At 39.2% G+C, this 25,224-nt stretch overlaps 2 protein-coding genes across 4 annotated transcripts in view; one reads left to right on the top strand and one right to left on the bottom strand.

Annotated features, from left to right (window-relative positions):
- The window catches only part of Map2k4 (mitogen-activated protein kinase kinase 4), a 149,673-nt gene that overhangs the window by 114,713 nt on the left and 9,736 nt on the right, over window positions 1-25,224 (bottom strand). The window contains exons 1-2 of one of the 3 annotated variants that reach the window (XM_074046849.1): window positions 19,673-19,831; window positions 7,485-7,517 (exon numbers count right to left, since the gene is read on the bottom strand). The exons of 1 other annotated variant lie outside the window; for it this stretch is intronic. In XM_074046849.1, the coding sequence (XP_073902950.1) occupies window positions 7,485-7,517; window positions 19,673-19,787 (148 nt within the window). In that variant the 5' untranslated portion in view covers window positions 19,788-19,831. Of the gene's footprint in view, window positions 1-7,484; window positions 7,518-19,672; window positions 19,832-25,224 lie in introns of those variants that run through there. One more of the 3 variants, XM_020174000.2, reaches the window with a different exon arrangement.
- The window catches only part of Znf18 (zinc finger protein 18), a 38,507-nt gene continuing 32,551 nt past the window's right edge, over window positions 19,269-25,224 (top strand). The window contains exon 1 of the mRNA XM_074046843.1: window positions 19,269-19,331. The gene's annotated coding sequence lies outside the window, so the exon portion shown is untranslated. The remainder of the gene's footprint in view (window positions 19,332-25,224) is intronic.

Below are 25,224 nucleotides of genomic sequence, written 5' to 3'. Positions count from 1 at the left end.
AGATGAAACAGTAATTAAAGGAAAATCCAAAGAACTATTAAACAACTCAAGACCTGTGAAAAGAAAATGCAAGAACTCACTGACTCCATCAAAAGACTAACTCTGAGAATCATGGGCATTGAAGAACAAGAAGAGGTACAAGCAAAGGGAATGCGTAATATATTGTACAAAATAATAACAGAAAATTTCCCAAATCTAGAGAAAGATATTCCCATACAGATGCAAGAGCCCTCCAGAACACCAAACAGACCAGACCAAAATAGATCTACCACATGGCATATTATCATAAAGACAACAAATGCAGAGATGCGAGAAAGAATATTGAAGGCTGTAAGAGAAACAAAAACAAGTAACATACAAATGTAAACCTATCAAAATCACAGCAGACTTCTCAACAGAAACATTAAAAGCAAGAAGAGCTTGGAGTGAGATCTTCCAGGAACTGAATGATAATAACTTCAACCCTAGGATACTCTACCCAGCAAAACTATCATTCAAAATAGATGGAGCAATAAAAGTCTTCCATGATAAGCAGAAACTAAAACAATATGTAACCACAAAGCCACCACTACAAAAGATTCTTCAAGGAATTCTGCACACAGAAAGTGAAACCCAACATAACCATGAAAGGACAGGCAGCATCAAACTACAGGAAAAGAAAAAGCAAGAAAGTAGAGTGTAGCCTCAACTTAGGTACACACAATCAAACCTTCAAACAACTAAGAAAAGTAAATGACAGGAATCACAACATACCTATCAGTACTAACGCTTAATGTTAACGGACTTAATTCACCCATCAAAAGGCACCGATTGACGAAATGGACTAAAAAGGAAGATCCAACAATTTGTTGCTTACGAGAGCCCCATCTCACCGACAGAAATAAGCATAGGCTTAGGATGAAAGGATGGAAGAAGATTTACCAAGCCAATGGCCCCCCAAAACAGGCAGGAGTAGCAATACTTATCCCTGACAAAGTAGACTTCAAACCTACATTGATCAAACGAGATAAAGAAGGACATTCCATACTAATAAAAGGAGAAATAGACCAAAAGGAAATAACAATTACCAACCTATATGCACCCAATGTCAACGCACCCAATGTCATCAAACATACCCTGAAGGACCTAAAAGCATATATTAACTCCAACACAGTGGTGGTGGGAGACTTTAACATCCCACTATCATCAATAGATAGGTCATCCAAACAAAAAATCAATAAAGAAATCCTAGAACTAAAATATACCACAGATCAAATGGACCTACTTGATGACTACAGAACATTTCATCCAATTTCTACACAATATACATTCTTCTCAGCAGCCCACAGAACCTTCTCCAAAATAGATCATATCCTAGGACATAAAGCAAGCCTCAGCAAATATAAGAAAATAGAAATTATAACATGCATTCTATCTGATCACAATGCAATAAAGCTAGAACTCAACAACAACAAAAAAAAGACAAAAAACATGCAAACAGCTGGAAACTGAATAACTCAATGCTTAATGAACAATGGGTCAGAAAATTATAAACTTCTGAAGAAAGATTGAGGAAGACTATAGAAAGTGGAGAGATCTCCCATGCTCATGGATTGGCAGAATCAACACAGTAAAAATGTCTATACTCCCAAAAGTAATCTACATGTTTAATGCAATTCCCATCAAAATTCCAATGACATTCATTAAAGAGATTGAAAAATCTACCGTGAAATTTATATGAAAACACAAGAGGCCACGAATAGCCAAGGCAATACTCAGTCAAAAGAACAATGCTGGAGGTATCACGATACCCAACTTCAAACTATATTACAAAGCAATAATAATAAAAACAGCATGGTACTGGCACAAACACAGACATGAAGACCAGTGGAACAGAATAGAGGACCCAGATATGAAGCCACACAACTATAACCAACTTGTCTTTGACAAAGGAGCTAAAAATATACGATGGAGAAATAGCAGCCTCTTCAACAAAAACTGCTGGGAAAACTGGTTAGCAGTCTGCAAAAAAATGAAACTAGATCCATGTATATCACCCTATACCAATACTAACTCAAAATGGATCAAGGATCTTAATATCAGACCCCAAACTCTAATGTTGGTACAGGAAAGAGTACAAAATACTCTGGAATTAATAGGTATAAGCAAGAATTTTCTCAATGAAACCCCAGCAGCACAGCAACTAAGAGATAGCAAAGATAAATGGGACTTCATAAAACTAAAAAGCTTCTGTTCATCAAAAGAAATGGTCTCTAAACTGAAGAGAACACCCTCAGAGTGAGAGAAAATATTTGCCAGCTACACATCAGACAAAGGACTGATAAGCAGAATATATAGGGAACTCAAAAAACTAAATTCTCCCAAAACTAATGAACCAATAAAGAAATGGGCAAGTGAACTAAACAGAACTTTCTCAAAAGAAGAAATTCAAATGGCCAAAAAACACATGAAAAAATGCTCACCATCTCTAGCAATAAAGGGAATGCAAATTGAAACAACACTAAGATTCCACCTCACCCCTGTTAGAACAGCCATCATTAGCAACACCACCACCACCATGTGTTGGCGACGATGGGGGGCGGGTGGGGGACTCTCTTACACTGTTGGTGGGAATGTAAACTAGTACAATCACTCTGGAAACAAATGTGGAGACTACTTAAAAAGCTAAACATTGATTTACCATATGATCCAGCAATACCACTCTTGGGGATATGCCCTAAAGACTGTGACTCAGGTTACTCCAGAGGCACCTGCACACCCATGTTTATTGCACCACTGTTCACAATAGGCAAGTTATGGAAACAGCCAAGATGCCCCACTACTGACAAATGGATCAAGAAAATGTGGTATTTATACACAATGGAATTTTATGCAGCCATGAAGAAGAATGAAATGTTGTCATTCGCGTGATAAATGGATGGAATTGGAGAACATCATTCTGAGTAAGGTCAGCCTGGCCCAAAAGACCAAAAATCGTATGTTCTCCCTCATATGCAGACATTAGATCAAGGGCAAACACAACAAGGGGATTGGACTTTGATCACATGATAAAGCGAGAGCACACAAGGGAGGTATGAGGATAGGTGAGACACCTAAAAAACTAGATAGCATTTGTTGCCCTCAACGCAAAGAAACTAAAGCAGATACTTTAAAGCACCTGAGACCAACAGGAGAAGGGGACCATGAACTAGAGAAAATGTTAGATCAAGAAGAATTAACCTAGAAGGTAACACACATGCACAGGAAATCAATGCAAGTCAACTCCCTGTATAGCTATCCTTATCTCAACTAGCAAAAACCCTTGTTCCTTCCTATTATTGCTTATACTCTCTCTTCAACAAAATTAGAGATCTGGGTAAAATAGTTTCTGCCAGGTAGTGAGGGGGGTAGGGCGGAACAGGGAAGGGGTGAGAGGGTAAGGGACGGGGTGGGGGGAAGGGGGTAGAAATGACCCAAACATTGTAAGCACACATGAATAAAATAAAAATTAAAAAAAAAAGAACACTGCTGTCTTAAATATAACATTTTATTTATCTAAAATATATTACCTTAAATAAAGGTATATATTTAGAAAACCAACAATCAGACAAATGCACAAACTATAATTTACAGAAAGAAAGACCATGAGGTGCATTTATTTACTTTCTATAGGAATCTGGATCCCAAAATATATATGCAATCTCACACTATCTGTGCATGTAAATATATACACACACATCTCCAATAAAACTCCACTAACTTGTAACAGACAATTGTAACAAATTGTTTGGAATAAAGTGATGCAGCAATATAAAGAACAAAAACTACATGAAAGTCAAACAATGAAAAGAATTAATCCTTCAGAGCTTCCATTAATCATCAGAATCTCTCACAATAAATCTTTAACTTCTGATGGAAAATTGAGCATTTGAAATAGCAATACTCAAATTCACTGGACTTTAACAATCTCTAATGTTGTGTTCTTTGCCCTGTCCCTCCTACAACTACTGTATGATATATAATTATTTTTAATGAACTAAAGGTTAACCTTCTCTGATAATTCTGAAACACCCTTAGCTTAGGGCACTAGAGTATGCCCCAATGAGAGAAAAACCACTCCTTTAATTTTTCAGGTCCTTAATTTTTTTCATTTGATTTTGGGTTTGGGTTTTTGGTTTTTTTTTTTTTTTGGGGGGGGGCTGACCCTAGGGTTTGAACTCAGGGCTTTGTGCTTGCTAGGCAGGTGCTGTATTGCTTGAGCCACACCTCCAGCCCTTTTTCCTCTGGTTACTTTGGAGATGGGCTCTCACTTTGCACCAAGTTGTCTTGGATCACAATCTTCCTATTTGAGGCTTCCCGCTGTAGGTAGGATAACAGGCACACACTATCATGCCCAGATTTTCTCTGTTGAGATGAGGTCTCACAAACTGTTTTGCTTGGGCTGGCCTGGGACCATGATCCTCCAGATCTTAGCCTCCCAAAGTAGCTAGGATTACAGGCATGAGCCACTGGCACCCAGCTTTAAGTCCTTGATTTCTAAAGAAATGAATAATCACTTTTAGCAAAGTCAATGTTCATGTCTGTATTCCAAAGCAAACTGGAAGACTATCTGCAAACATTTTAAAATTTCACTTGTAATTTTTTTTTTTGGCAATACTGGGGCTTGAACTCAGGGCATTCGCCTTGAGCCACTCCCCCAGGCCTTTTTGTGAAGTGTTTTTTCAGATAGGGTCTCTCCAACTATTTGCCACCTGATCTCTGCCTCCTAAGTAGCTAGGATTACCACTGGTATCCAGCTTTACTTTTAATTTTTAATTCATGAAATCGTAAGACCAGCCTTGGGGAAAAAATGTTAATATATGTAAGCAATAAAAACTAATCCTAAAGTGCTGACACTGGCAGCACAAAAATATATGCTGTCTACTTAAGACTGGCCATCCCTTACATCTCCTCAGCACCTCTTCTCCCTGATATTTGTGCTCCTTGTCCTGAGAATCCCACTGAGGTCTGAACCAGCACATATAGTTCTGCCTAGCCCCATAGTAGGGGTAGGCCCACTGCTGGATCCCTGAGCCACTATCTCTGGTAAGAAAGCAATGGTTGTTCCAGGCACAGTGGCATACACCTGTAGTCCCAACTACTCCAGAGTCTGGGACAGTATGACTGTTTGGAATCCACAAGATGAAGGCCAGCCTTAGCAACCAAGTGTGAGCCCATCTCAGAAAAGAAAAAATGTGGTGATCATGAGACAGCACCCATTATGCTCTCTCTCATATGGCCAGGACACATCCACTCCTTCAACCACATGGCTTCAGCAACTAATCAATGTGTTTGCAGCATCAAACACATTAGACAGTACTTAGACAGTTATAATCAACGAAGGATCAACTCTAGTCCACTACAATAAAATCCAACTAAGGGCAAGTACCTATTCTGTATGAGAATCTCAGTCACTATATGATTCTTAGGTGTCCAATATGTGCTTCATGTTGAATTCCAGAAGCAATGAGATGTGACAAGCCAGAAGAAAGCAGCCATAGTGAGATGAGCCAGTGAAGGCAATGAAAAGTGTCAAAGTGGGAATGTATCATAGGCTTCCCACATGACTATGTTCCAATAGGTTCTGCAGTCCCAAGCCTTCCTTATTAAATTCTCCCATGGATATCAAAGGAGGCAGCACTGCAAGCCTATTATTCCTATAGCAATTGGAGAGGATAAAACCATTCAGAAGGTCCAAAGGCATTTGCAACCTACCTAAGTACTGAACGAGTATTTTATGTTAAAATGTAAATGAAAGCTAAAAATTATCACAGTGAATGTATTAAAATTAAAATAGCAGGAAAAAGAAATTATAACTTTGTCATATGTATATTATACTATTATATTGTTACATATATTACATAAAATATATAATACATGTTATATATGTTACTATGCTATTATAGCATATTATATATTATAAAGTAGTATAATATATAAAATTATACTAATATATACATATTAACATATATATATACATATACATTATACTCATAGGTTGACTATGGGCAAGAAATCATCCCTACTTCTAGCTTTTGAAGGCAAGAGAAAGGTGATAATAATGTATCAACTAAAAATTGGTTACCCTCTGCCTATCTCTTATACTTACTACATATTCACATCATGGGTGACCATTCAAGACACAAAATTTTGGGCTGGTGATAGAGCATCTACCTATCAAGCATGAGGCCCTGAGTTCAAACCACAAAACCACCAAAAAAAAAAAAAATTTTTTTTTGCTCATTGTATTTCACATTTCATAGGAAGCCACAAATGGTCAACCAATAAAAATTAAGCAATTTGAATCCATAAAAAAAGAAATGTAGGGCTGGAGTGCTAGAGGGCTGGAGGTATGGCTCAAGTGCTAGAGCACCTGCCTAGCAAGCACAAGGCCCTCAGTTCAAACCCAAGGAGTACCAAAAAAACACAAAATGAACATAGCAGAAATGTTTTCTCCCCAGATTAAACTTTTTTTCCCTTTTGAAATAATTTACTTAAGAATGACACATATCAAAGAGTAGTCATCATTCTTCCCCAGACCATGAAAGAACATGTAAAAGATGAAATTACTTTAAACATTGTATTTTGGAAATTTGTGTGTGTGTGGGGGGTGGGACTGCAGTTTGAACTTAGGACTTCATGCTTGCAAAGCAGGTGTTCTACTATATCTCCAGTTCACTTTTTGCTCTAGTTATTTTGGAGATGGGGGGTCTCATGAACTATTTGCCCAGGCTGGCCTTAAACCTCCATCCTCCAAAACTCAGCCTCCCAAGAGGCTCCTGGCTTGGAGTATCTTTATGTTAACTGGAGCGTATTCTCCTTGAGATAAAATTCTTAACTGCACTTTATACAATTAAGTTTAAAGTTTAATTTGTTTTAGCTCTAAAAATGTTGCTTTTTTAATAGAGTATCAATTCTGTATTCTATGAAAACTAAGGTCCTAATTCAAAATGATGGGAAAGAAGGAAGAAACAAGTTTGGCTTTAAAGAAAACAAAATGCATTAAACATGCTTTAGAACAATCCAATTTTAAAGCATAATATCAATAAACGCAGTTATATACTTTCTGCGCTATACTCTTGAAAGTGAACATCCTTTAACTTGTGGTTTAAATTATACTTAAGTCTGAATACTGATATTTTTTATACCTACATACATATACATACAGGTTTTGGAAACTGTACCCAGGGCCTCACACATGCTCGCAAGCACTCTACCACTGAGCTATACCGCTAACCCCACCTGAATATCTATATGTGTCTTTTTCCTGTTTCAAGTAAAAACAAGAACAATTTACAGTCAAAACTGTAACAACAGATGGGGGGGTAGGACCCAGAATGAAAAATGGAAGCTCTTTTAATATAAAATTGCCATGATTGGTTAGTTGAAACAATAGTGGATACATTCCCAATACCAAGATGAATATGAAAAAAATAAGTAGCATAATATCAAAATTTGTAGCTTACTTTGTGCCTTTTCACAGAAGTTTATCTGAAAGCCTAAAGCAAAAGAGATAAGTTCCAGTTCATTTACTGTAAATCAAACAAACCAAAATTAGAACATGACACTGCATTTTTATATTACATTTTGAATAAAAGTAATTGACGAATAGTTTAAATCATTACCCCCACCATTACAGCTCTAGTACTGGAGGCCTGGCTCAAGTGGCATAGGCCCTAAATTCAAACCCCAGTACCACCAAAACAAAACACCACCTTCTCAAGCTCCCTCCAACAAGAGATGGCTCACACAACAAAATGGGTACATTTGATACATGCCTGTCATACAGAAGCACCTAGGTAGGAGGATCACAGGGGCAAAAATGAGAGACCCTAACTAACTAAAGGAAAAAGAGCTAAAGGCATGGCACAAGCGTTGAGTTCCTGAGTCAAAAAAAAAGAAAAACCTCAGTTCTTTCAGATGTTGTATGGCACTGATGTCAAGTTTAAATTGTCTTAAGCTGTCTTAATCTTTCACATATATTCAGTAAAAAAGAATATTAGCCCTTAAATGTTTCAAAATCAGTCTATCAATTTTTGCAATGTTTTCAACCTATAAATTCACAATATATTACAAGTTATTTTAGTAAACTAAAATACTAGTAAAAAAATAAACATTTCCTAGTCAATCAACTAATTTCAAATGATAAAAAAGACTACTGAAGAGAAGTTGAAATTCTTTCTAAAGTAGGATTAAAAAAAAAAAAAAACAATAAGCCAGAGTAAGATTTCATAAGTTATAGGAAGAAAAACCTGTGAAATTTCCTGGAAAAGCATTTTCCAACTGGATCTGCTTCTACCCTATGCATATACTGTATACATATACAGAATTTTTATAAAATAAGTCATTCAACATAAAAGCCACAGCTGGGCATGGTCGCAAGCACTGTAAATCCCAGGAGCAAAAGGATCAAAAGTTTTGAGTACATACTGAGGCACTGCTTCAAGAAACAAACAATAAAAGCCCAAATTCTTCACAAAATGTTCTTCCACCCCCGAGTTTATTAAGTGACCATGTGGTTTTCCTAGTAGTCTACCTATGCTGGTGTGTATTACTGCTTTGGGGAAGGAAGTGGGGGAATTAAATTAGAAGGAGTTTGTGTTTATTATACAAATTCAATCAAAATATAAAAGCAAAAGAACCAAGACTAAAGCAAAGAGTATGTTCAAGTACTCTTTCCCAGCCAGTTACCAAAGTTCTTAGGATTCTAAGAAGACAGGGCTATGGTTTATAATGTATCCAAATTGAAAAATACTAATGTAGCTATTTTACACAAAGGTTCCTTTGGTACACCACAAAAGTAGCCCATTTCTGACTACCTAATCACACAAATAACAAGAAAGTGGAAATACACAGATTTCATGGGAAAGAAGTTCTGGGAAATCCTGGAAGGCAGAGCACTGACCATTCCCTACTACGAAGGTCAATATGCTGCCCACCACATGTGCAGCAGGGACAGAATTCAAGAAGAAAAATCAGAACTCCATAAGCCTTCAAGTCTAAACAGCCAGCCTCTTACCAGGCAAAATGAGTAGAGTACAAGTCAGGAAGGAAGGCAACCTGCACACAGTAGGAGAAAGCACTGGGGTGCCTCAGCTTGCCTAGCTCAGCAGCAAATCTCTCTCCAGTACCCCCTGAAGAAGGAAAGAAAAACTCACCTCCTATTACAACTGGAGGAAGCTGGGGAAACACTGAAACAAACTTAAAGCTACAGTTTACTCTTTGTAGCTCTAAATATGGTGAATGGTTGCTACCAGGAAGCAAAACGAAGGGGGGAGGGGGTGGCGAAGAAGTGAACAAAATAGCAATATTCATGATGAATAAGGCAAGAAATAAACTGGAAAGGCACGAAAAAGCAGAGTTGGAATTGTATGTAAAGTTCTATAATAAAAAAAGTTACAAAATAAAGCCTATAAAAAATAGAAAAGGAATAGGGATGTAGCACAAATGTAAAGCACTTGCCTCGCATACACAAAAACCCATGGGTTTGATCCCCAATATTGCATAAGTAAATAAGATTTTTTAAAGGCATATAAGATTGAGAATGGTGGACTGTCACCAATAACTACTCTAATACATTAAAAGTTAATTCTAGTTTAAGTGCTAAAAACATATTCTCAAAATTTGGAAGTTCCATCATGTGTAAGGAATCAATGCAAGTAACTAAAAAGGGAGAGGGGGTGTGAAACTCTCAGAATTATAACTTACTCTTTTTACCTAATTGTAAAATAATCAGGTGACCAGACTCAGGCCTCATATATTCACTTCTCTACATTATCTCACTCAACAAATTCGTAATAGCTATCCATTTCTGTGGCAACTCGATGACTTTTTAAAAATATGTTATCAAACAAGGTAAAAAAGATATCACAGCTAAGTCATTTTATGACTCTAAAAAAATAATACATGGAAGAGGGGATAAGAAAGAGTAATAAAGGAGTGAGTATAATCAAGGTATGTTTTAGGCATGTATGGAAACACCACAGTTAAAACCTTCTGTACAATTAATATACACATATAAAAGATTGTGTGTGTGTGTGTGCTCGCGCGTGCGTGCGCACGTGTGTATATAAAAGACCTGCAAAAGTCAGAAAGTTGGTGCTTCAATACAGCACCAAAAAAGCGGAGTTGGAATTGTATGTAAAGTTGTATAATAAAAAAAGTTACAAAATAAAGTCTTTTCCGCTTTTTCAATACAGACTTGGGAAAATGTCAAATACCTCCACTAGGCTTACTATACTTAAGGAGCTTGTACAAGATGGTAGGAGAGAAATGATAAGGACACCTCCCAAAATCCTTAACTTCATGAAAGCAAGTTTGTGGTTATGCTATACAGTCCACTAATACTCATTCAAATGTGTCAAATTTGGAGATTTCCCTTGCCTCCTAAATTCTCTCTTCCCACTCACTTAATCTATGTTCTACCTACATCTCTAGGAGTGTTAGATGTCAACTGAATCTGCTTAATGTAACTGATTAATGTTAAAAGTCTTATGTGCCTCACTTTTTACAAATCTTAGTGAGTTACTTGTACCCTGGGACTTAATTCCACTTCAATTTCGCTACTGCAAATGAGGAGCTGTCTTATCATTTTTCCTAGTCCCAAGAAATTTTATATTATGTAAGTCTTAGATACTACTCTCCTGTGAGAATAAATATTAAGATGTATAGCACAAAACGCTACTAAGCCAATAAAAGAAATGAAGCTGCATGGGATTTTTCCCTTCTTTTGCTATCTACCTCTCCCACCACTTTTCTTCTGGATATCTTTTCCATATTTTCCTCTTATTCTCACCCTCTTACCTCAACTGTGATAGCCCTTAACTGGCCATAACATGAAACCTACAATTTACTGTGCTTATCAAATAAACAGAGGCAGTCCCCAATAGTTTAAAAGGCTATTTAAGATGTAAGCATAAGGGGCTGAGCCTGGTGGTACACACTTGTAATCCCAGCTATGCAAGAGGCATAGATAGGTAAGAGGATCATGGTATAAGGCCAGCCTCTGTGCAAAATATGAGAAATCCTATCCGAAAAATAACTAAAGCAAAAAAAGGGCTGGGGTATAATTCAAGTGATAAAGTGCCTCACAAGACTCTGAGTTCAAACTCCAGTACCACCAATTAAAAAAAAAGGAAAAATATAAGAGTATATAAAAACAAAAGGCAAACAGTATTTGATAAAATATGATAAGCATTCAAGTTTCAGCTGTGAAACTTTATGTCATTTTCACTTGAGCCCTAGTTCTTTTACACATAATAGGAGAACATCAGGTAATCTCTTAGTGTTTGAAAACTATGTACATAAACCTAATTTTGCTTGTATATTGGCCTCTCTTGGGTTTTGCAGTTGTCCCTGTTCCCCTTTACCTGAGGTTGATTGTATCACACAATGCCGGTCAGGGACACAGTGCAAGTCAGGGGCACAGTGGTTTCCTACCTCCTCCATAGTTCCTTGATAGCCTGGTCGTTCTGGGTTATTGTGCTGCTGAAAGTGCCTTATGAACTTCATTATGAACCCACACTAACATAAGAGAAATCAGGGCTGCCTTGCTGTGTCATACCCAGACCATGTTACAAAATCTTTCCGTGAGCACAAGCATGAAAAGTAGAGTTTTCACCACCTTCAAATTTCAATCTCAAAAGTCATAATACTTTGGATAAACTACAGTACATCATGTTCTGTACTACAAAGCTACAGTACATTACTACAGCTCTAACATCTAAGGAGGTATCTAAACTTGTCCTAAAATTGTATTTTCATTGTACTTAGAATGAGTGCCACAATTTTATTTTCTGCTGGATTATTTCCTTTAGATTTCCTTACTTCAAGGAAATCTCTTTCTTATCAAAAGAAAGGTTCCCAAATTTAGTAATTCCAGCATCAGTCATCATTTTATAAAATACCAACTAAGCCGGGCACTGGTGGCTCATGTCTATAATCCTAGCTACTTAGGAGGCTGAAATAGAGAAGATCCGTGATTTCAAGGACAGGAGGGGTAAATAGTTCATGAGACCCCCATCTCCAAAATAACCAGAGCAAAATGGACTAGAAGTGTGACTCAAGCAGCAGAGCACCTGCTTTGCAAGCACAAAGCCCTAAGTTCAATACCCCAGTCACACACACACTAAAAAAAAACTAATTAAATTATTCCCATATTTTTTAAACTCAAGATTTTGCAGTGCTTACATGCCAGCTCTTTTTGTCCCTCTAGCCAAAAGTCACCTTATTTACTCCCTGGTGTACTAAACACCAGATTGTCTTCTCAAGCCTACTCAATGCACACAATATACCCAGTGAAAGCAATTTACCATTATGTGACCTTGGGTAGGATCTAATCTCTGTTATACTAAAAAAATGTTTTATGATGATTAAATGAGAAAAGTATATATCTAAAATGTACAACAAAGAGCCTAAAATAGAGCAAGTTACTCTCCCTCTGAAGAGCAGGAATTATAGCACCTTCCCTACCTTTCCAGGTATTTCATCAGAGCAGCTTAACCTATGCAAAACCTGTCCCCCTTTTGTTCCCAGTTAGAAGGGAAACACTGTAGACAACTCCACCCCACACTCTATCCCTGTGATATTGTGATATATATTTTTTGGTTTCCATCTCCTGGCTTCCTCCTCAAGGCAAACCAAAGAAACTAGAATTTCTCTTCCCCAAAGGGAGTGGGGAGGGTGTCTTTCCTGGCCTTTGAATTTTGGAGCTGGCCATAATTCTCTGACCAGGGTTAAGGGTGTAGCTCAGTGGTAGAGCACCTATTCAGCATGTGTGAGGCCCGGGGTTCAATCACAAGGACCACCAAATACAAAGAAAAGAAGAAAAAAATAAACCACAAAAAGAAATTCCCTGGCCTAACCTTGTCATAAGACCCTCCACAATTCAAAGGGTTCTGCCCCCATACCCTGGAGGGAGGAATGCTGCAGAGAGAGCAACCAGAATTCCAAGGCAGACAGGCCTTGATTAGCATTAGATAACCAACTAAGTCTCCAGAAAAACCCAAAGGACAGAGTTTAAACCTTCTGAGTAGCTAGCTGAACACACAGAGGTTCCTGGAGGGTGACCTGGAGCTCCAAGCTCCTCCACTCAAACCTTGTCCTGTGCATCTTTTCACTGTATCTTTTGTAACATTCTTTGTAATAAACCAGCAAACAAAACATGTTTTCCTGAGTTCTGTGAGATGTTCAAGTAAATTAACTGAACCCAAAGAGGAGACTGTAGAAAGTCCAATATATATCCAGTGGTCAGAAACATAGGTAAAACTACCTGGGGCTCAGAAATGGCATCTAAAAATTGGGAAAGTCTTCAACCTGTAGAATCTGACTTTTTATTAAGTGTCAGAAGTGGTGTCTGCTGCTGCAAAAACTGATTATTTGCTTGCTGGTAGGGAGAAATCTGCATATCTTCTGAGGTCACAGAAGTCTTGTGTGTTGACTGTTCTGGTATGAGAGCAGAAGAAATACACTTTGTTTTTCTGACAAAATGCCTCAGCCACAGCTCTTCTTGGGCACACCCTAGTGTCCAAAGGACTCTTAATCCCAAAATGAATACTACCTGACAAGCACCTAACCCTGATCCTAGGGCAGCAGCTGGAAGCACCAAAGGAGCCACTTGGTGTCACTTACTTTACAGCAAGGCCAGGAAATAAAACAGCATAGGCATGAAATGTGTGTGTCTGTGTGTCCAAGACACACATACTTTCAAGGTATGTCTACCGACATTTCTTTCTCCTTTTTTGAAAATTCTGTTTGAGTGATTTTGAGTAAGATGAAATAAAACATAGCTTGAAAAAGTTCCTACGGTGTCCTGTCCTCTTTTCTAACAGTGATGTGTTGCTCTTGAAGAATCAAGCTGTGTATAATGTAATTGTTTTCTTCTTTCAAAAAGCCTATTTTGAGTAGTGCTAACTACCAGCCAATGCTTCCTTTTCACTGTGTTGCCAGTTAGGGTAATCTACGACTCCTTGCCCTTGAATCATTTTTGCAAGTACACATTAAACTCCCAACCTTGCTAAGAGTGTTAATAGACACTTGAGGACTTCAGGGGGTTGGGGAAAAGAAGTAGACATGCCCATTAGTTTTACAGTAATTTGCCCAGATGACAAATTTAGTCAGAATGGAACATATGTTAACTTCTAAAATTAGTTCCTTTCATATATTTTATATATAGTGCTAACAGGATGCTACATTGGGATCTTGGGCCAATGTCTAACTCAAGTCTTCTATTTACTTGCAGATCCCCATCAAAATGCTACTAAAAACTTTCTAGTGCTTTCGAGAACCACCAAATCTCCAAAATCAACCCAAAAGGTAGTTGGTTGCTTAAAGCTTCTTCTCCCTGACTGAAGCCTAAAATAATCTCTCATCTGTGCCTGAATGTGCATCACTTCTGGCAAAGCTTCTTTTACATTTGAATGGCAGAAAATGACTTAAAGACAGCTCAGAGAACCTGACTATGCCCACCTACCCTTAAAATATGGTTGTGAACAGTAAATTAGTAAAATGCTCAGCTGAGGGTAAATACATAAGGTCTGGACAAGTACAGATATTATATACCTATACTAAAGATCTAAGAAGAAAAAGAGTTATATTAACTTTTTTTTTTTTCAGTCTGAACTAAAACTTCTCAGGTTATCATCTGACCCATCTCTATCTCCTAGAGATTGCAAATGACTGGTCTGGATTATGTAGAATGGAGGTGATTATGACATTTGGACTCCTTAAAATAAGGAAAGGAAAGCTCCCTGGGCCCAAACAAATCCAGCTTTTCAAATTAGAAAAGAAATGGAGTGGAAGAAATGTACTAAAAAAGAAAACAAGGGCTGGTGGAGTGGCTCAAGTGGTAGAGCACCTGCCTAGCAAGTGCAAGGCCCTGAGTTCAAGCACAGTACCACACAAAATAAAAAAAGCTTTTTAGTCAAGTGCTGGTAGCTTATGCCTGTAATCCTAGCTACTGAGGAAGAAGAGATGAGGAGGATCGTTGTACAAAGCGCTCTACTTCCCAGGCTGGCTTCAAACCATGATCCTCCTCAGCAGTTAGGAATACAGACGTGAGCCACTGGTGCCCAGTTTATTCCAGCAACATTAAAACATTTTAACGTAACATTTCTTAGCCACCAAAGTAACATTTAAGGAAAAACTTTACTTTTCTCTGCTTTAAGTCTTTAGAATGAATTTAACTTATGTTTGAGATCTTTTAAATCTATTACAAATGACTAGCAAAAAAAAGCAAGTAAGTATCATGTCTAATAATCCTTATATACTTATAACTACTTTATACTTTTCAAGGTATTTTCACATGCATTAATTTTATGACTACAAGTTATCTTTAATCTCTGTTTTAGCAGACGAGAAACTCCATAGTTTGATTCAAGTGGTAGAATGCCTGCCTAGCAGATGCAAGGCTCTGAGTTCAAACCCCAGTACTGCCAAAAAAAATAATAATAATAAGGCAATTTCCCCCAAAAGGACAGATGTTGTACACGGCAAAGCAGTTACCTGAGCCTTCATTTACTGGATCCAAACCCAACATCCTCCCTCACTTCAAAATCTTTTTGTTTCTAAAATATTACTACATGGAAATGTAAAACTACTAGTACAGAAGACATCACCCTTCCTATGCTGTTTCATCATAGCAGCTACTGAACTCTCAACTGGAGAACTCTATTCACCAGAATACGCTTGCTACATGCAAGCAGTTATACTACCTAATATTATGGTCTAAACTTAATCCTTGTTCACCTGAGATCAGGTAATGTGTTGTGCTTCTTTTCACATACTTTCACTAACCTGGCTAAATTCACTGGCTTTTGATTTACCATAACAGAAAACTCAAGCCTTGTTAGAACATTTCTCAAATATTAACAAGTCATTCTTATACCTTAAGTTTATTATAACTTCTTTGACTAAAAAAAAAAAAAAAAAAATCACAGTATTATACATACTCTATATGCAAGAAACCTCCCAGTTAAATTCACCTATGATGACAAATTGGTGAAATATTAACAATAAAAGGGTATCTCCTAGTAATTCATCTGAATATTTTTCTCCTCAAAAGCAAACTTGTCCTAATATCAAATATATTTTTATGAAACTAATTACCTAACTTGTCCCCATTATCTGAGAGAAAATGGGAAGAATGCTAAAAAAAAGGAAAATTGCCAGATTAGAAGTCACAACTGCTGGGCTGCATTTAGAGTGCATGCCTACCAAGCAGTTCAAACCCTAGTATAATAAAAAAAAAAAAAAAATCACAACTACTAGTGTGAAAATGTAACAGAATGACGACTACTATAAAGCCAAACTCACTATAATTCCTATTCCTGCCATCTACGTAGCCTCTCCTCTACAAATTTACAGCTAGACTTCTACTTCATATCATTCATATTATAATCATTTAAGAATCTTCAGATCCAGGCAAGATAGATCTGGAGTTGAATAATGAAGAATCCTCTAGAATATTAAAAAAAAAAAAAAAGGGGGGGGTGCCAGGCACCCGTGGTTCATGCCTATAGTCCTAGCTACTCAGGAGGCAGAGATCAGGAGGATCACGGTTTTAAGCCAGCCCAGGCAAAGAGTCCACAAGACCCTATCTTGAAAAAAACCCATCACAAAAAAGGGCTGGCAGAGTGGCTCAAGGTGAAGGCCCTGAGTTCAAGCCCCGGTACCACAAAAAAAAAAAAAAGTGAGGTAGATCATGAGGGGTTAGGGACTCACCAGATAAAGAGACAAACAGCATTGCAGACAACACAGGTCTGTTGCTAATGATAGTGGCTAACCTGCACTGTCTCCTGACTATATGCATGGTGTTTGGAATGCATTCTAAAAGTTCCTGAAGTATAGCATTACTCTTACTTTCCAACTGAGAAACTGGGACTCACAGAGGTTAAATACTTTGCCCATATCCATAAAAAGCTTAAATCCTGGAGAAGGGAGTCAAACCAGAACTACAGAGTTCTGGCTCTTAAGCATTTTAAAATAAGTATGTATTAAATAAATATATGTATTAAAAAAAAACAGTATTTCCCAATTTGGTCACAAAAGTCAAGCCATGGAAAAGTACACAGAGTCATCCAGTGCCCAGCAGGATGGCTACCCCACGGGAGGATGTCTAATGTCTGCTGGATGAAATGCATTCCACATATCCTTCAACTGAATCCTGCTGGCTGGAAGAGCATGATCATTAACCTTTCCCAGACAGGTAATATTTTGGGTAACAAGTAGTAGCAGATAATGGAGGGACAGAGGATTGACAGAAAAGTCTAGGAAACACAGCAAGACCCCATCTCAAAAATAAACAAAAATAAAGCCAAAGAAAATCATAGGTAGATAAGGTATGGGAGGTTTGGCTATAACACAGCATAACAAAAAAAGAGGTCCTACTCTAAAGCTTAAACTAAAGCTTTAGAATTTCAAGTGTCTCTTCATACTGAGTAACCAAAAGAGGTTCAAGAACAAGACAGAACTAGCATGTTTCTGAATCTAAGACTGTGTCTTTTATCAGTGTTGTGTCTAAGATTATGTCAGATAGACACAACACTGATAAAAGAAAATTCAGCAATTATTCACAGACAGATTTGGGGCCCTCTTCTCCATCTTAACATTGAGTTCTGCTTGTTGGAAAGCTCAGTGTACTGGTATCAAAAAAAAAAAAAAAAAAACCACAGACATACGGGAGGAGAATGGAGAACACCAGAGTAATTCCTAATTACACAACTTACTTTGAGTTCTAAATACTCCAAGCTCTTCCCTGCTGGGAACTTTAACACTCACTGTTCCCTCTGCTAGGACCCTTTTCTGTTCTTTCCAGACAGTCCTCCTCAGACCATCTTATCAAGCAGACTATCCTATTATCTTCCATTACAAACCCCAGCTTGTTACCTTCATAACACTTTTCTCAATGAGTAATTTTTCTTATGTGCCTACATATTGTCTGCCCTCCCCCTGCTCACAGAATGGTAAGCTCCATCAGGGGTGAGACAGTTCCAGTCACTCTTCTCTATACAGAGACTACAGTACTATGCCTGGCTGTCAACAGTTGCTCAATAAATATTTTTTATGGATGACAACAACGACAACAAAAATAAATGCTTGAAAAGCTTTTTCAGACTGTCAGCCTCTCTACCTACTCGAAAAAAAAAAAACGAAAATATGAACTATTTTATGCCACTTATTTTGAACAAACCATACAATCCTAAAGTTTCATTTTGCTGTTTCATTTCCCCCTCCCACCGATTAGACTTGAAAGCTGTAAGATCAGGAAACCAATCTTGTATTCTGTTTTATGTACTGTGCAACGTAGTAGGCACCCAATAACAATTCAATTTGAATTAATTAGCTTAGGGCCTGCACAGAACGTGTCCTGTCTATCTCTTATCACATTTTTTATTGTCTTATGGAGAGTGATGTAAAAATGAATAAAAATCCTGTTTCTGCTACCTGAATCACAGCATGCTTTCAAAGACACAAAATATTCAACAAATGACTGTTGAACCTAACTAGACACAAAGAGAGCCCTTTAGGAAGAATTGAATCAAAAACTAACCATGGTCATACTGACTACCAAAGAACCCCAACCGATTCTGCTAACAAATCAATGTAAGTCATTTGCTAAAGCTGTCAAGAAATTACTGAGATTCTCTTTTTTAAAAATAGTATTACTAATCAAAATTCTCCAGTAAACTTAACGAAATAGCCCCCAATGGGCTCGGGCCCAGTATTTCCACAACACCCCCTGTCAAGAGCCATCCAGAGCTAATAAGCCTTCCCAGTGGGAAAAGCTATTAATTAAGAGAGCTGCCTCAGATGTCCAGACACTACCACTTTGACCTCTGCCATTCCATTTCCTGAAACCCTCCATGTAAACCGAATGCAGTCTTCTATTTTTACCTTATTTTCCGTATGCAATACTAGCTAACACAATTTTCTGGCCTGGAACAAAATACCTCTCTCTCCCAGGCTAATGGCTGTCTACCTACCTTACAGGTGGCACAGGCCTGACCAACCCCCCGCTCCTCCCTGCGCACAGAAACCCAGCAAAACTTTGCAAACGTAGCTTCCGACAGCAGCAGCAGCACCACGGGGCCCGGAGGTCAGCTGGGCTGCCTGGTTCCAGCGGTGCCCTGGCGAGACCCAAGATGGCCCTGAGCGGGCCCCACTGCGGCGGCGGCGGCGGCGGGGCCGAGGGGCGCCGGGCTGGGACGCCGCCGCCGCCGCCACCTACCTGCGTGGCCGCAGGGACGGGAGCGAGGCCCGCCCGCCGCAGCCCCAGCTCGGCGCAGTCCCGGAAACGAGGGCCTGACGGGCGCCAGGTAAGCGGTGGGCGCGAAGGGGACGGCCACGGGGGCGGTCCCGGGCCAGGTGGGCCCGGAGGGCCGGCGGGGAGCCGGACAGGGCCGAGCGCGGGCGGAGGCCGCGATTGGGGCCTGCGTGGGCCGCAGTCCGGGTCCAGGCAGGACCCGAGGTGGCCGGCAGCGGAGAGGCGAGAAGCCGGGACGGAAAGAGGGAGGAAGGGATGGAGAGCGGGAGGCTCGGGCGGCTCGGGTGGCTTCCTTAGCCGGGTCCGTGGGCGTCCGCGGCCGCTCAGCCAGGCCGCGACGGCAGCGCCCGCCGCACGAGGGGACGGGGGTCTCGGCGCGGCCGTCTTCCTTACCCTGCATGCTGCTGACGGCCGGGTGGCCAGGCGCCGGGGACCCTACAGGCCCCGGGGTGCCGCTGCCGCTGCCACCCCCGGTGCCGCCGCCGCCGCTCGGGCTCGGAGCCGCCATTGTTGGGAGTGAGGAGCCGAGCGGCGCCGCGGCGGCTGCAATGCAGCAAGCTCGGCCTCTCGCACGGGCGAGGGCGCGGCGTGCGCCCGCCTCTGGCCCCGCCCAGGACACGCCCCCTCGGGCACGCCCCCTTCCGAACCTGACGGGCAGCCTGCACCAGGGCTGACCTAGCGCTGGGCTCAGAGACTGGGCACAGAGCTGCAGCTGCCTGCCCCTGCAGAATCAGGAGTGTGGGTGCTTTGGGGCAAAAGGGGATCCGTAGTTCTCATCATTCCCACAGATGGCTCTGATTCCCCAAAACTGAAGAACCTCCTTCTTGGAATATCAAAACCCAAAATCAAGTCCAGTCTCTCTGATCCATCACTTCCAGGGAAGAGTCAGCTATAGCTGTGGTCCCAGTCTAGCCCCAGCCTTCTACATTGTCTGTGTGTGGGGGGGGGGGGGTTGAAAGAGAAATCTTATCAGAATCCAAAGGGATTCGGATTGTAATACATATATACATGGAAATGTCACAATGAAACTCCCTGTATAGCTATCTTTTACAAACAAAAATGTCTTTTTTTCAAAAACGGTGAACAGGTGCTGGTGGAGTGGTTCAAGTGGTACAGCCTGCCTAGCAAGCGTGAGGCTCTTAGGTCAAACCCCAGTGCTGCCAGAAAAAAAAAAAAAAATGGAGAACAGGAAGGTAAAACGGATGCTGTCTGGGGAAGGAGGGGTGACACCAGTGTGAGAGGGGAGGATGTAAGGAAAGGGTGTAGGAGGGTGAATATGGTGGAAATATTACGTACTCATGTGTGAAAATGGAAAGATGAGACACTGTTGAAGCTGTGCTAAGAATGGGAGGAGGCGGAATAATGGAGAATGATGGAGGGGGGGTGAATTCAAGGATATATTGTAAGAACAATGTACCCCCAGTACAACAACAATAAAAAAAAAAATAGAAAGTAAAAAAAATTTTTTTAAAGAATCCAAAGGGAAAGATTCCCATCCATGTTGTTCAGCCCAGAATACAGGATAAATAGTTTGTATCTTCCATATAATGATGATGGGAGAGAAACAGCAAATCAGCAAATAATAAAGAAAAGGAGATGTTTTGAGGTGGTTAGAGGCAGTTTTTAAACTTCAACACAACTTGGCAATAATTAGAAAAAAATGGATGGAAAAAAATAGGGAACCCGCCTCCATACAATAGCTTTTGCATTTCCTTTGGCCAAACGAAAGGGCATCAGTAGCCCCACAGTTTGCTGACAGTGTCCCAAATATCTGCAGAATGACCACACAAACAGTTTGAGCAATCTTCGGCATTTTACTCCAGTACCTGCCAGTAGGGTTCTTAGCAATTCCTACTGTCTGACGTCACTGTACTGTGTATCCTTGCATTTCTCATTTCCAGTTCCTTGGGGTCTGGCTTGGTGCCAAGAAATAGTTTGGCAGAGTTTTAGTCTTCCCACCCTGTAAGCACCATGAGCATCCCCATTCTTTTTTTCTTTTCTTGACAGTGCTGGGGTTTGAACCCAGGGCCAGCCGCTCCCATTCTTGGATGTGGATTACCGACATACTTGCAGTCTTATGGTAAACCAACTTTTCCAATGATACCTACTTCTTTAATAGGAACTTCATATATATTTATTTCATTTATTTAATTCTCCTAAAGACAACTGTAGAAGTTAGGAAACTACTAGAAAACTTACATGTAAGTTTTTCTAATATTGCTTTAGGCTGTGTCTAGGTTATTCAAAAGGAATTTAATCATGTAAGAAAAATATTGACCCGATATATTTAATGAACATAAATGAGAAAAACATTAAGTGACAAAGAAATCTAAGGGGAAACAAACATTCAACCTAGCAAATTCATTAAGAAAGATCAAATTAAAAGAACAATATAAAACTAACCAATTTATTTGTCTAATGCTGGGCTTGTAATTAAACCCACATATACTTGCATCATTGTTAGTATTGGAAATTAATAGATAAGAACCACTGATTAAGTCTGCATTTGGGCAAAAACAAAAAAGTCTTTGATTTGTCTATTTTCTTTTTATTATGTTGATATTTTTCTATATATTTGTGTTTTGTGGTTATTTTGGACTGAATTATGTCTCTCACACACACAACCAAATTCATTTGGTGAAGCCCTAACCCCAAGTACAGGGACTATCTTTGGGACTGTGTTTTGGGTGGTCCTGGGGTTTGAACTCAGGGTCTAGTGATTGGTATGCAGGCCACTCTGTCAGCCCCTGAATAAGATTTTACAAAAAGAAATAATATACACAGAAAAAAGTGTTAATTTACATTAGTCAGATGCTGAGAGCCTCATGAACTATATCTCTGAAAACAAAAGCACATTATAGCCCAGGAACACTTTGTTTTGTTTTTCTGAGGCAGAGTCTCTCTGTGTAACCCAAGCTGGCCTTGAATTTGAGATCCTTCTGTCCTAGCCCCACAGTGCTGGGATTACAGATGTGTGCCACCAGGCCCAGCTATCAGGAACAGTTTATACTTTCTTTTCTCTCTCTTTTTTTTTTTTTTTGTGATACTGGGGTTCGAACTCAGGGCCTACACCTTGAAACACTCCACCAGTCCTTTTTTGTGATGGGTTTTTTCAAGATAGGGTCTCTTGAACTATTTTCCTGGGCTGGCTTTGAACTGTGATCCTCTTGATCTCTGCCTCCTGAGTAGCTAGGACGACAGGCATGAGCCATCAGCACCTGACCAGTTTATGCTTTTGTTTATGATATATAAATGGCAAAAAAAAAACTTTGATCATTTTAATACCTAAAGAGTACACAAGTCAATAAGTTAACACTATGTAATAAAAATTAATAAAATATAAATGACTTCCTTATATTTGATTATTTGTAACCTATTATTACAAGTCTCATGCATAATTATAGCAATATGCATTAAAACAATAATGATGTACAATACTGTACTAATAAAATTGACAAATATAAAGACATTTCATAATGTATGTTTTTCTATTGGCCTTTCTAAGATAATGAAGCATCTCAGATACAAGTCCCAATAGTTCCAGGAAAAGTCATTATTAACTAAACTCAACTCATTCATTCAAAGTCATTCTATGCCACCCTGTCTCAATCCTTAGCTAAAAACTGGCAAACATCTTCCTATAGCTCACGATACACAGGTGCATTCTGATACTGATTTAGATTTCCAAGGTTTTCTTTCACAGGACACTACATCTTCTTCTTCCATTGTTTATTAAAAAACAAAATAAAACCAAAACCAAAAACATGTATCTTTCTTTCTCCTTTAAATCATGGCTTCTCAACCTCTGCACTGTTGACATTTGTGTGGCAGATGATGGATCGGGGGCTGTGAGGCTGTGCATTACAGATGTTTAGCAGCAGCTGTGTCTCCCACTCAGTAAATGCTAGAGGTGCCACCACTGTGACCCCTACAATCATGACAAGCAGAACTGTGTCCAGATGTTGCCCAAAGACTCCAGGGGCACGAGTGCATACCACCATGTGGATCTGTAGTGGGCCGTTCTGTCCTGATCTTGTCTATTTCTTTTCTTTTTTTGGCCCCAGGGCCTTGTACATGGTAGGCAAAAGTTCTACCACTGAGCTATACCACCATCCACAAAGTATATTTTCTTTACATTCATTCATTAAATGGAATTTTATCAATCCACTTCTATCATCCAAAAGAATTAAATTGATCATATTGTCATTATTTATAAAACCTAAATTAAGTTTCTTTGGGGGGGAGGGGCAGAATTGGGGTTTGAACACAGGGCCTCAAATTTGGCAGGCAGATGCTCTATCACATTAAGCCCCTTTATACATTTTATATGACTTGCAATTCTATGACCTAGGCACATTTTATAGGGGAAAAAATTTTTTTTCTATTCATAGTCTAATAAAATTGGATTGATTATAAAGTTCAAGAGCAAAAATATACATAAAAGAAGAAAAATAAGGGGATCTAGTCCTGCCAGATATTAAAATATTTTAAATCTATAATGACTGAAACTTTGTGGTACTGGCACATAAATAGATAGAATGACAGAACTAGTTACAACTCAAATACTTAGGAGAGAGTATAATTAAAGATGGGATCTCAATTCAAAAAGACATCTGAAAAAAATTAAACCAGAATTCACACCTTAAACTTCATGTCCTGGGCTTTTCTCAAGCCCTCATACTCACTAGACAAGTGACACACTCTGGGACTTGAGCCACAACCCTAGCCCTTTTATGCTTTAAATGTTTTTTCAGATAGAGTCTCTCATTTTTATCCCAACTAGCCTTTGACCAAAATCTTTATACCTATGTCTCCTTCTTATTTGGGATTACAAGTATGACTCAATGTGCCTGGCCTATTTATTGAAATGGGATCTTCCTAACTTTTTGTCCAGACTGGCCTCAAACCGAGATCCTCCTGATCTCCCCTCCTCAGTAGCTGGGATTACAGATTTGAGATACTTCATCATACTTCAAACCTTAAATCAAGATGAGTTCCAAATGGATCAAAATTTGTATTGTAAAAGGAAAAAACCATTAAAATGTGGGATAAACCCATCAGTTCTAAGGATGACACAAAGTCAATACAGACAAAGTTTTAAAAATTCCTCTTGTCAAAATCTATGATAAACAAAGTTAGAAGAAAACAACTAATAAGGAAAATTATGTTTCAATTTATAACTTAGATAAAGAGCTAATTTTACTAATAAAAATTTCTTACAGATCAGGATATGTATTGTGCATAGCCCTGAATTCAATCCCCAGCACCAAAAAAATAAATTTTAATTTCCTACAAATCAACATGAGAAATACCAACAACCCAACAGAAAATTGTACCAAAGATCTCAACAGACAGATCACAAAAAGGAAATATATCTCTTAAAAATACAAAGATGCAAGCTGGTGTACTGGCTCAAGTGAGAAGAAACATGGAAGATTACCTTGCAGATGTAAAAATGAGGAAGCCCTTTGTATGGTAGTATGGAATGACTGCCAACATATAATATTAGGTGACAAATCCAGATGTAAGCCAGTGTTTGCTACTGTTTGAATAAAAACAGGAAAATGTATACCTAATATGCACAAGCCTGTTTCAAGTATATTTGGAAAGATACTGAAAATATTGGTTATCTCAAGGGATAGTAACCAGGTGATGACAAAAAGGATTGAGAGGGAGGATTTGCATTATATATTCTTGGATTGCTTTTGAATTGTGAATATCATGAATATAATTCTTGAGAACTTGTTTGGAGGTTCTAGCAGGGGAACACAGCTACCCATATACCCTTGATGGAAAAACAATCCTCTATTGGGGATGGTCCTCCTCTTGACCGGACACAGCTTCAGGAGGGACCACATGGAGCGGTGAGGAAGGAAGGGACACCCACCTAGCCAGCTAGATCAGCTGAATCAACCCTGGCGATCAATGGGGTGACAGATGTCGCA

Source organism: Castor canadensis, chromosome 11 (genome assembly GCF_047511655.1).
Source record: "Castor canadensis chromosome 11, mCasCan1.hap1v2, whole genome shotgun sequence".
Classification (NCBI taxonomy): domain Eukaryota; kingdom Metazoa; phylum Chordata; class Mammalia; order Rodentia; family Castoridae; genus Castor; species Castor canadensis.
Note: the sequence above shows the minus strand (reverse complement) of the source record. Positions and strands in the feature narration are given on the sequence as shown.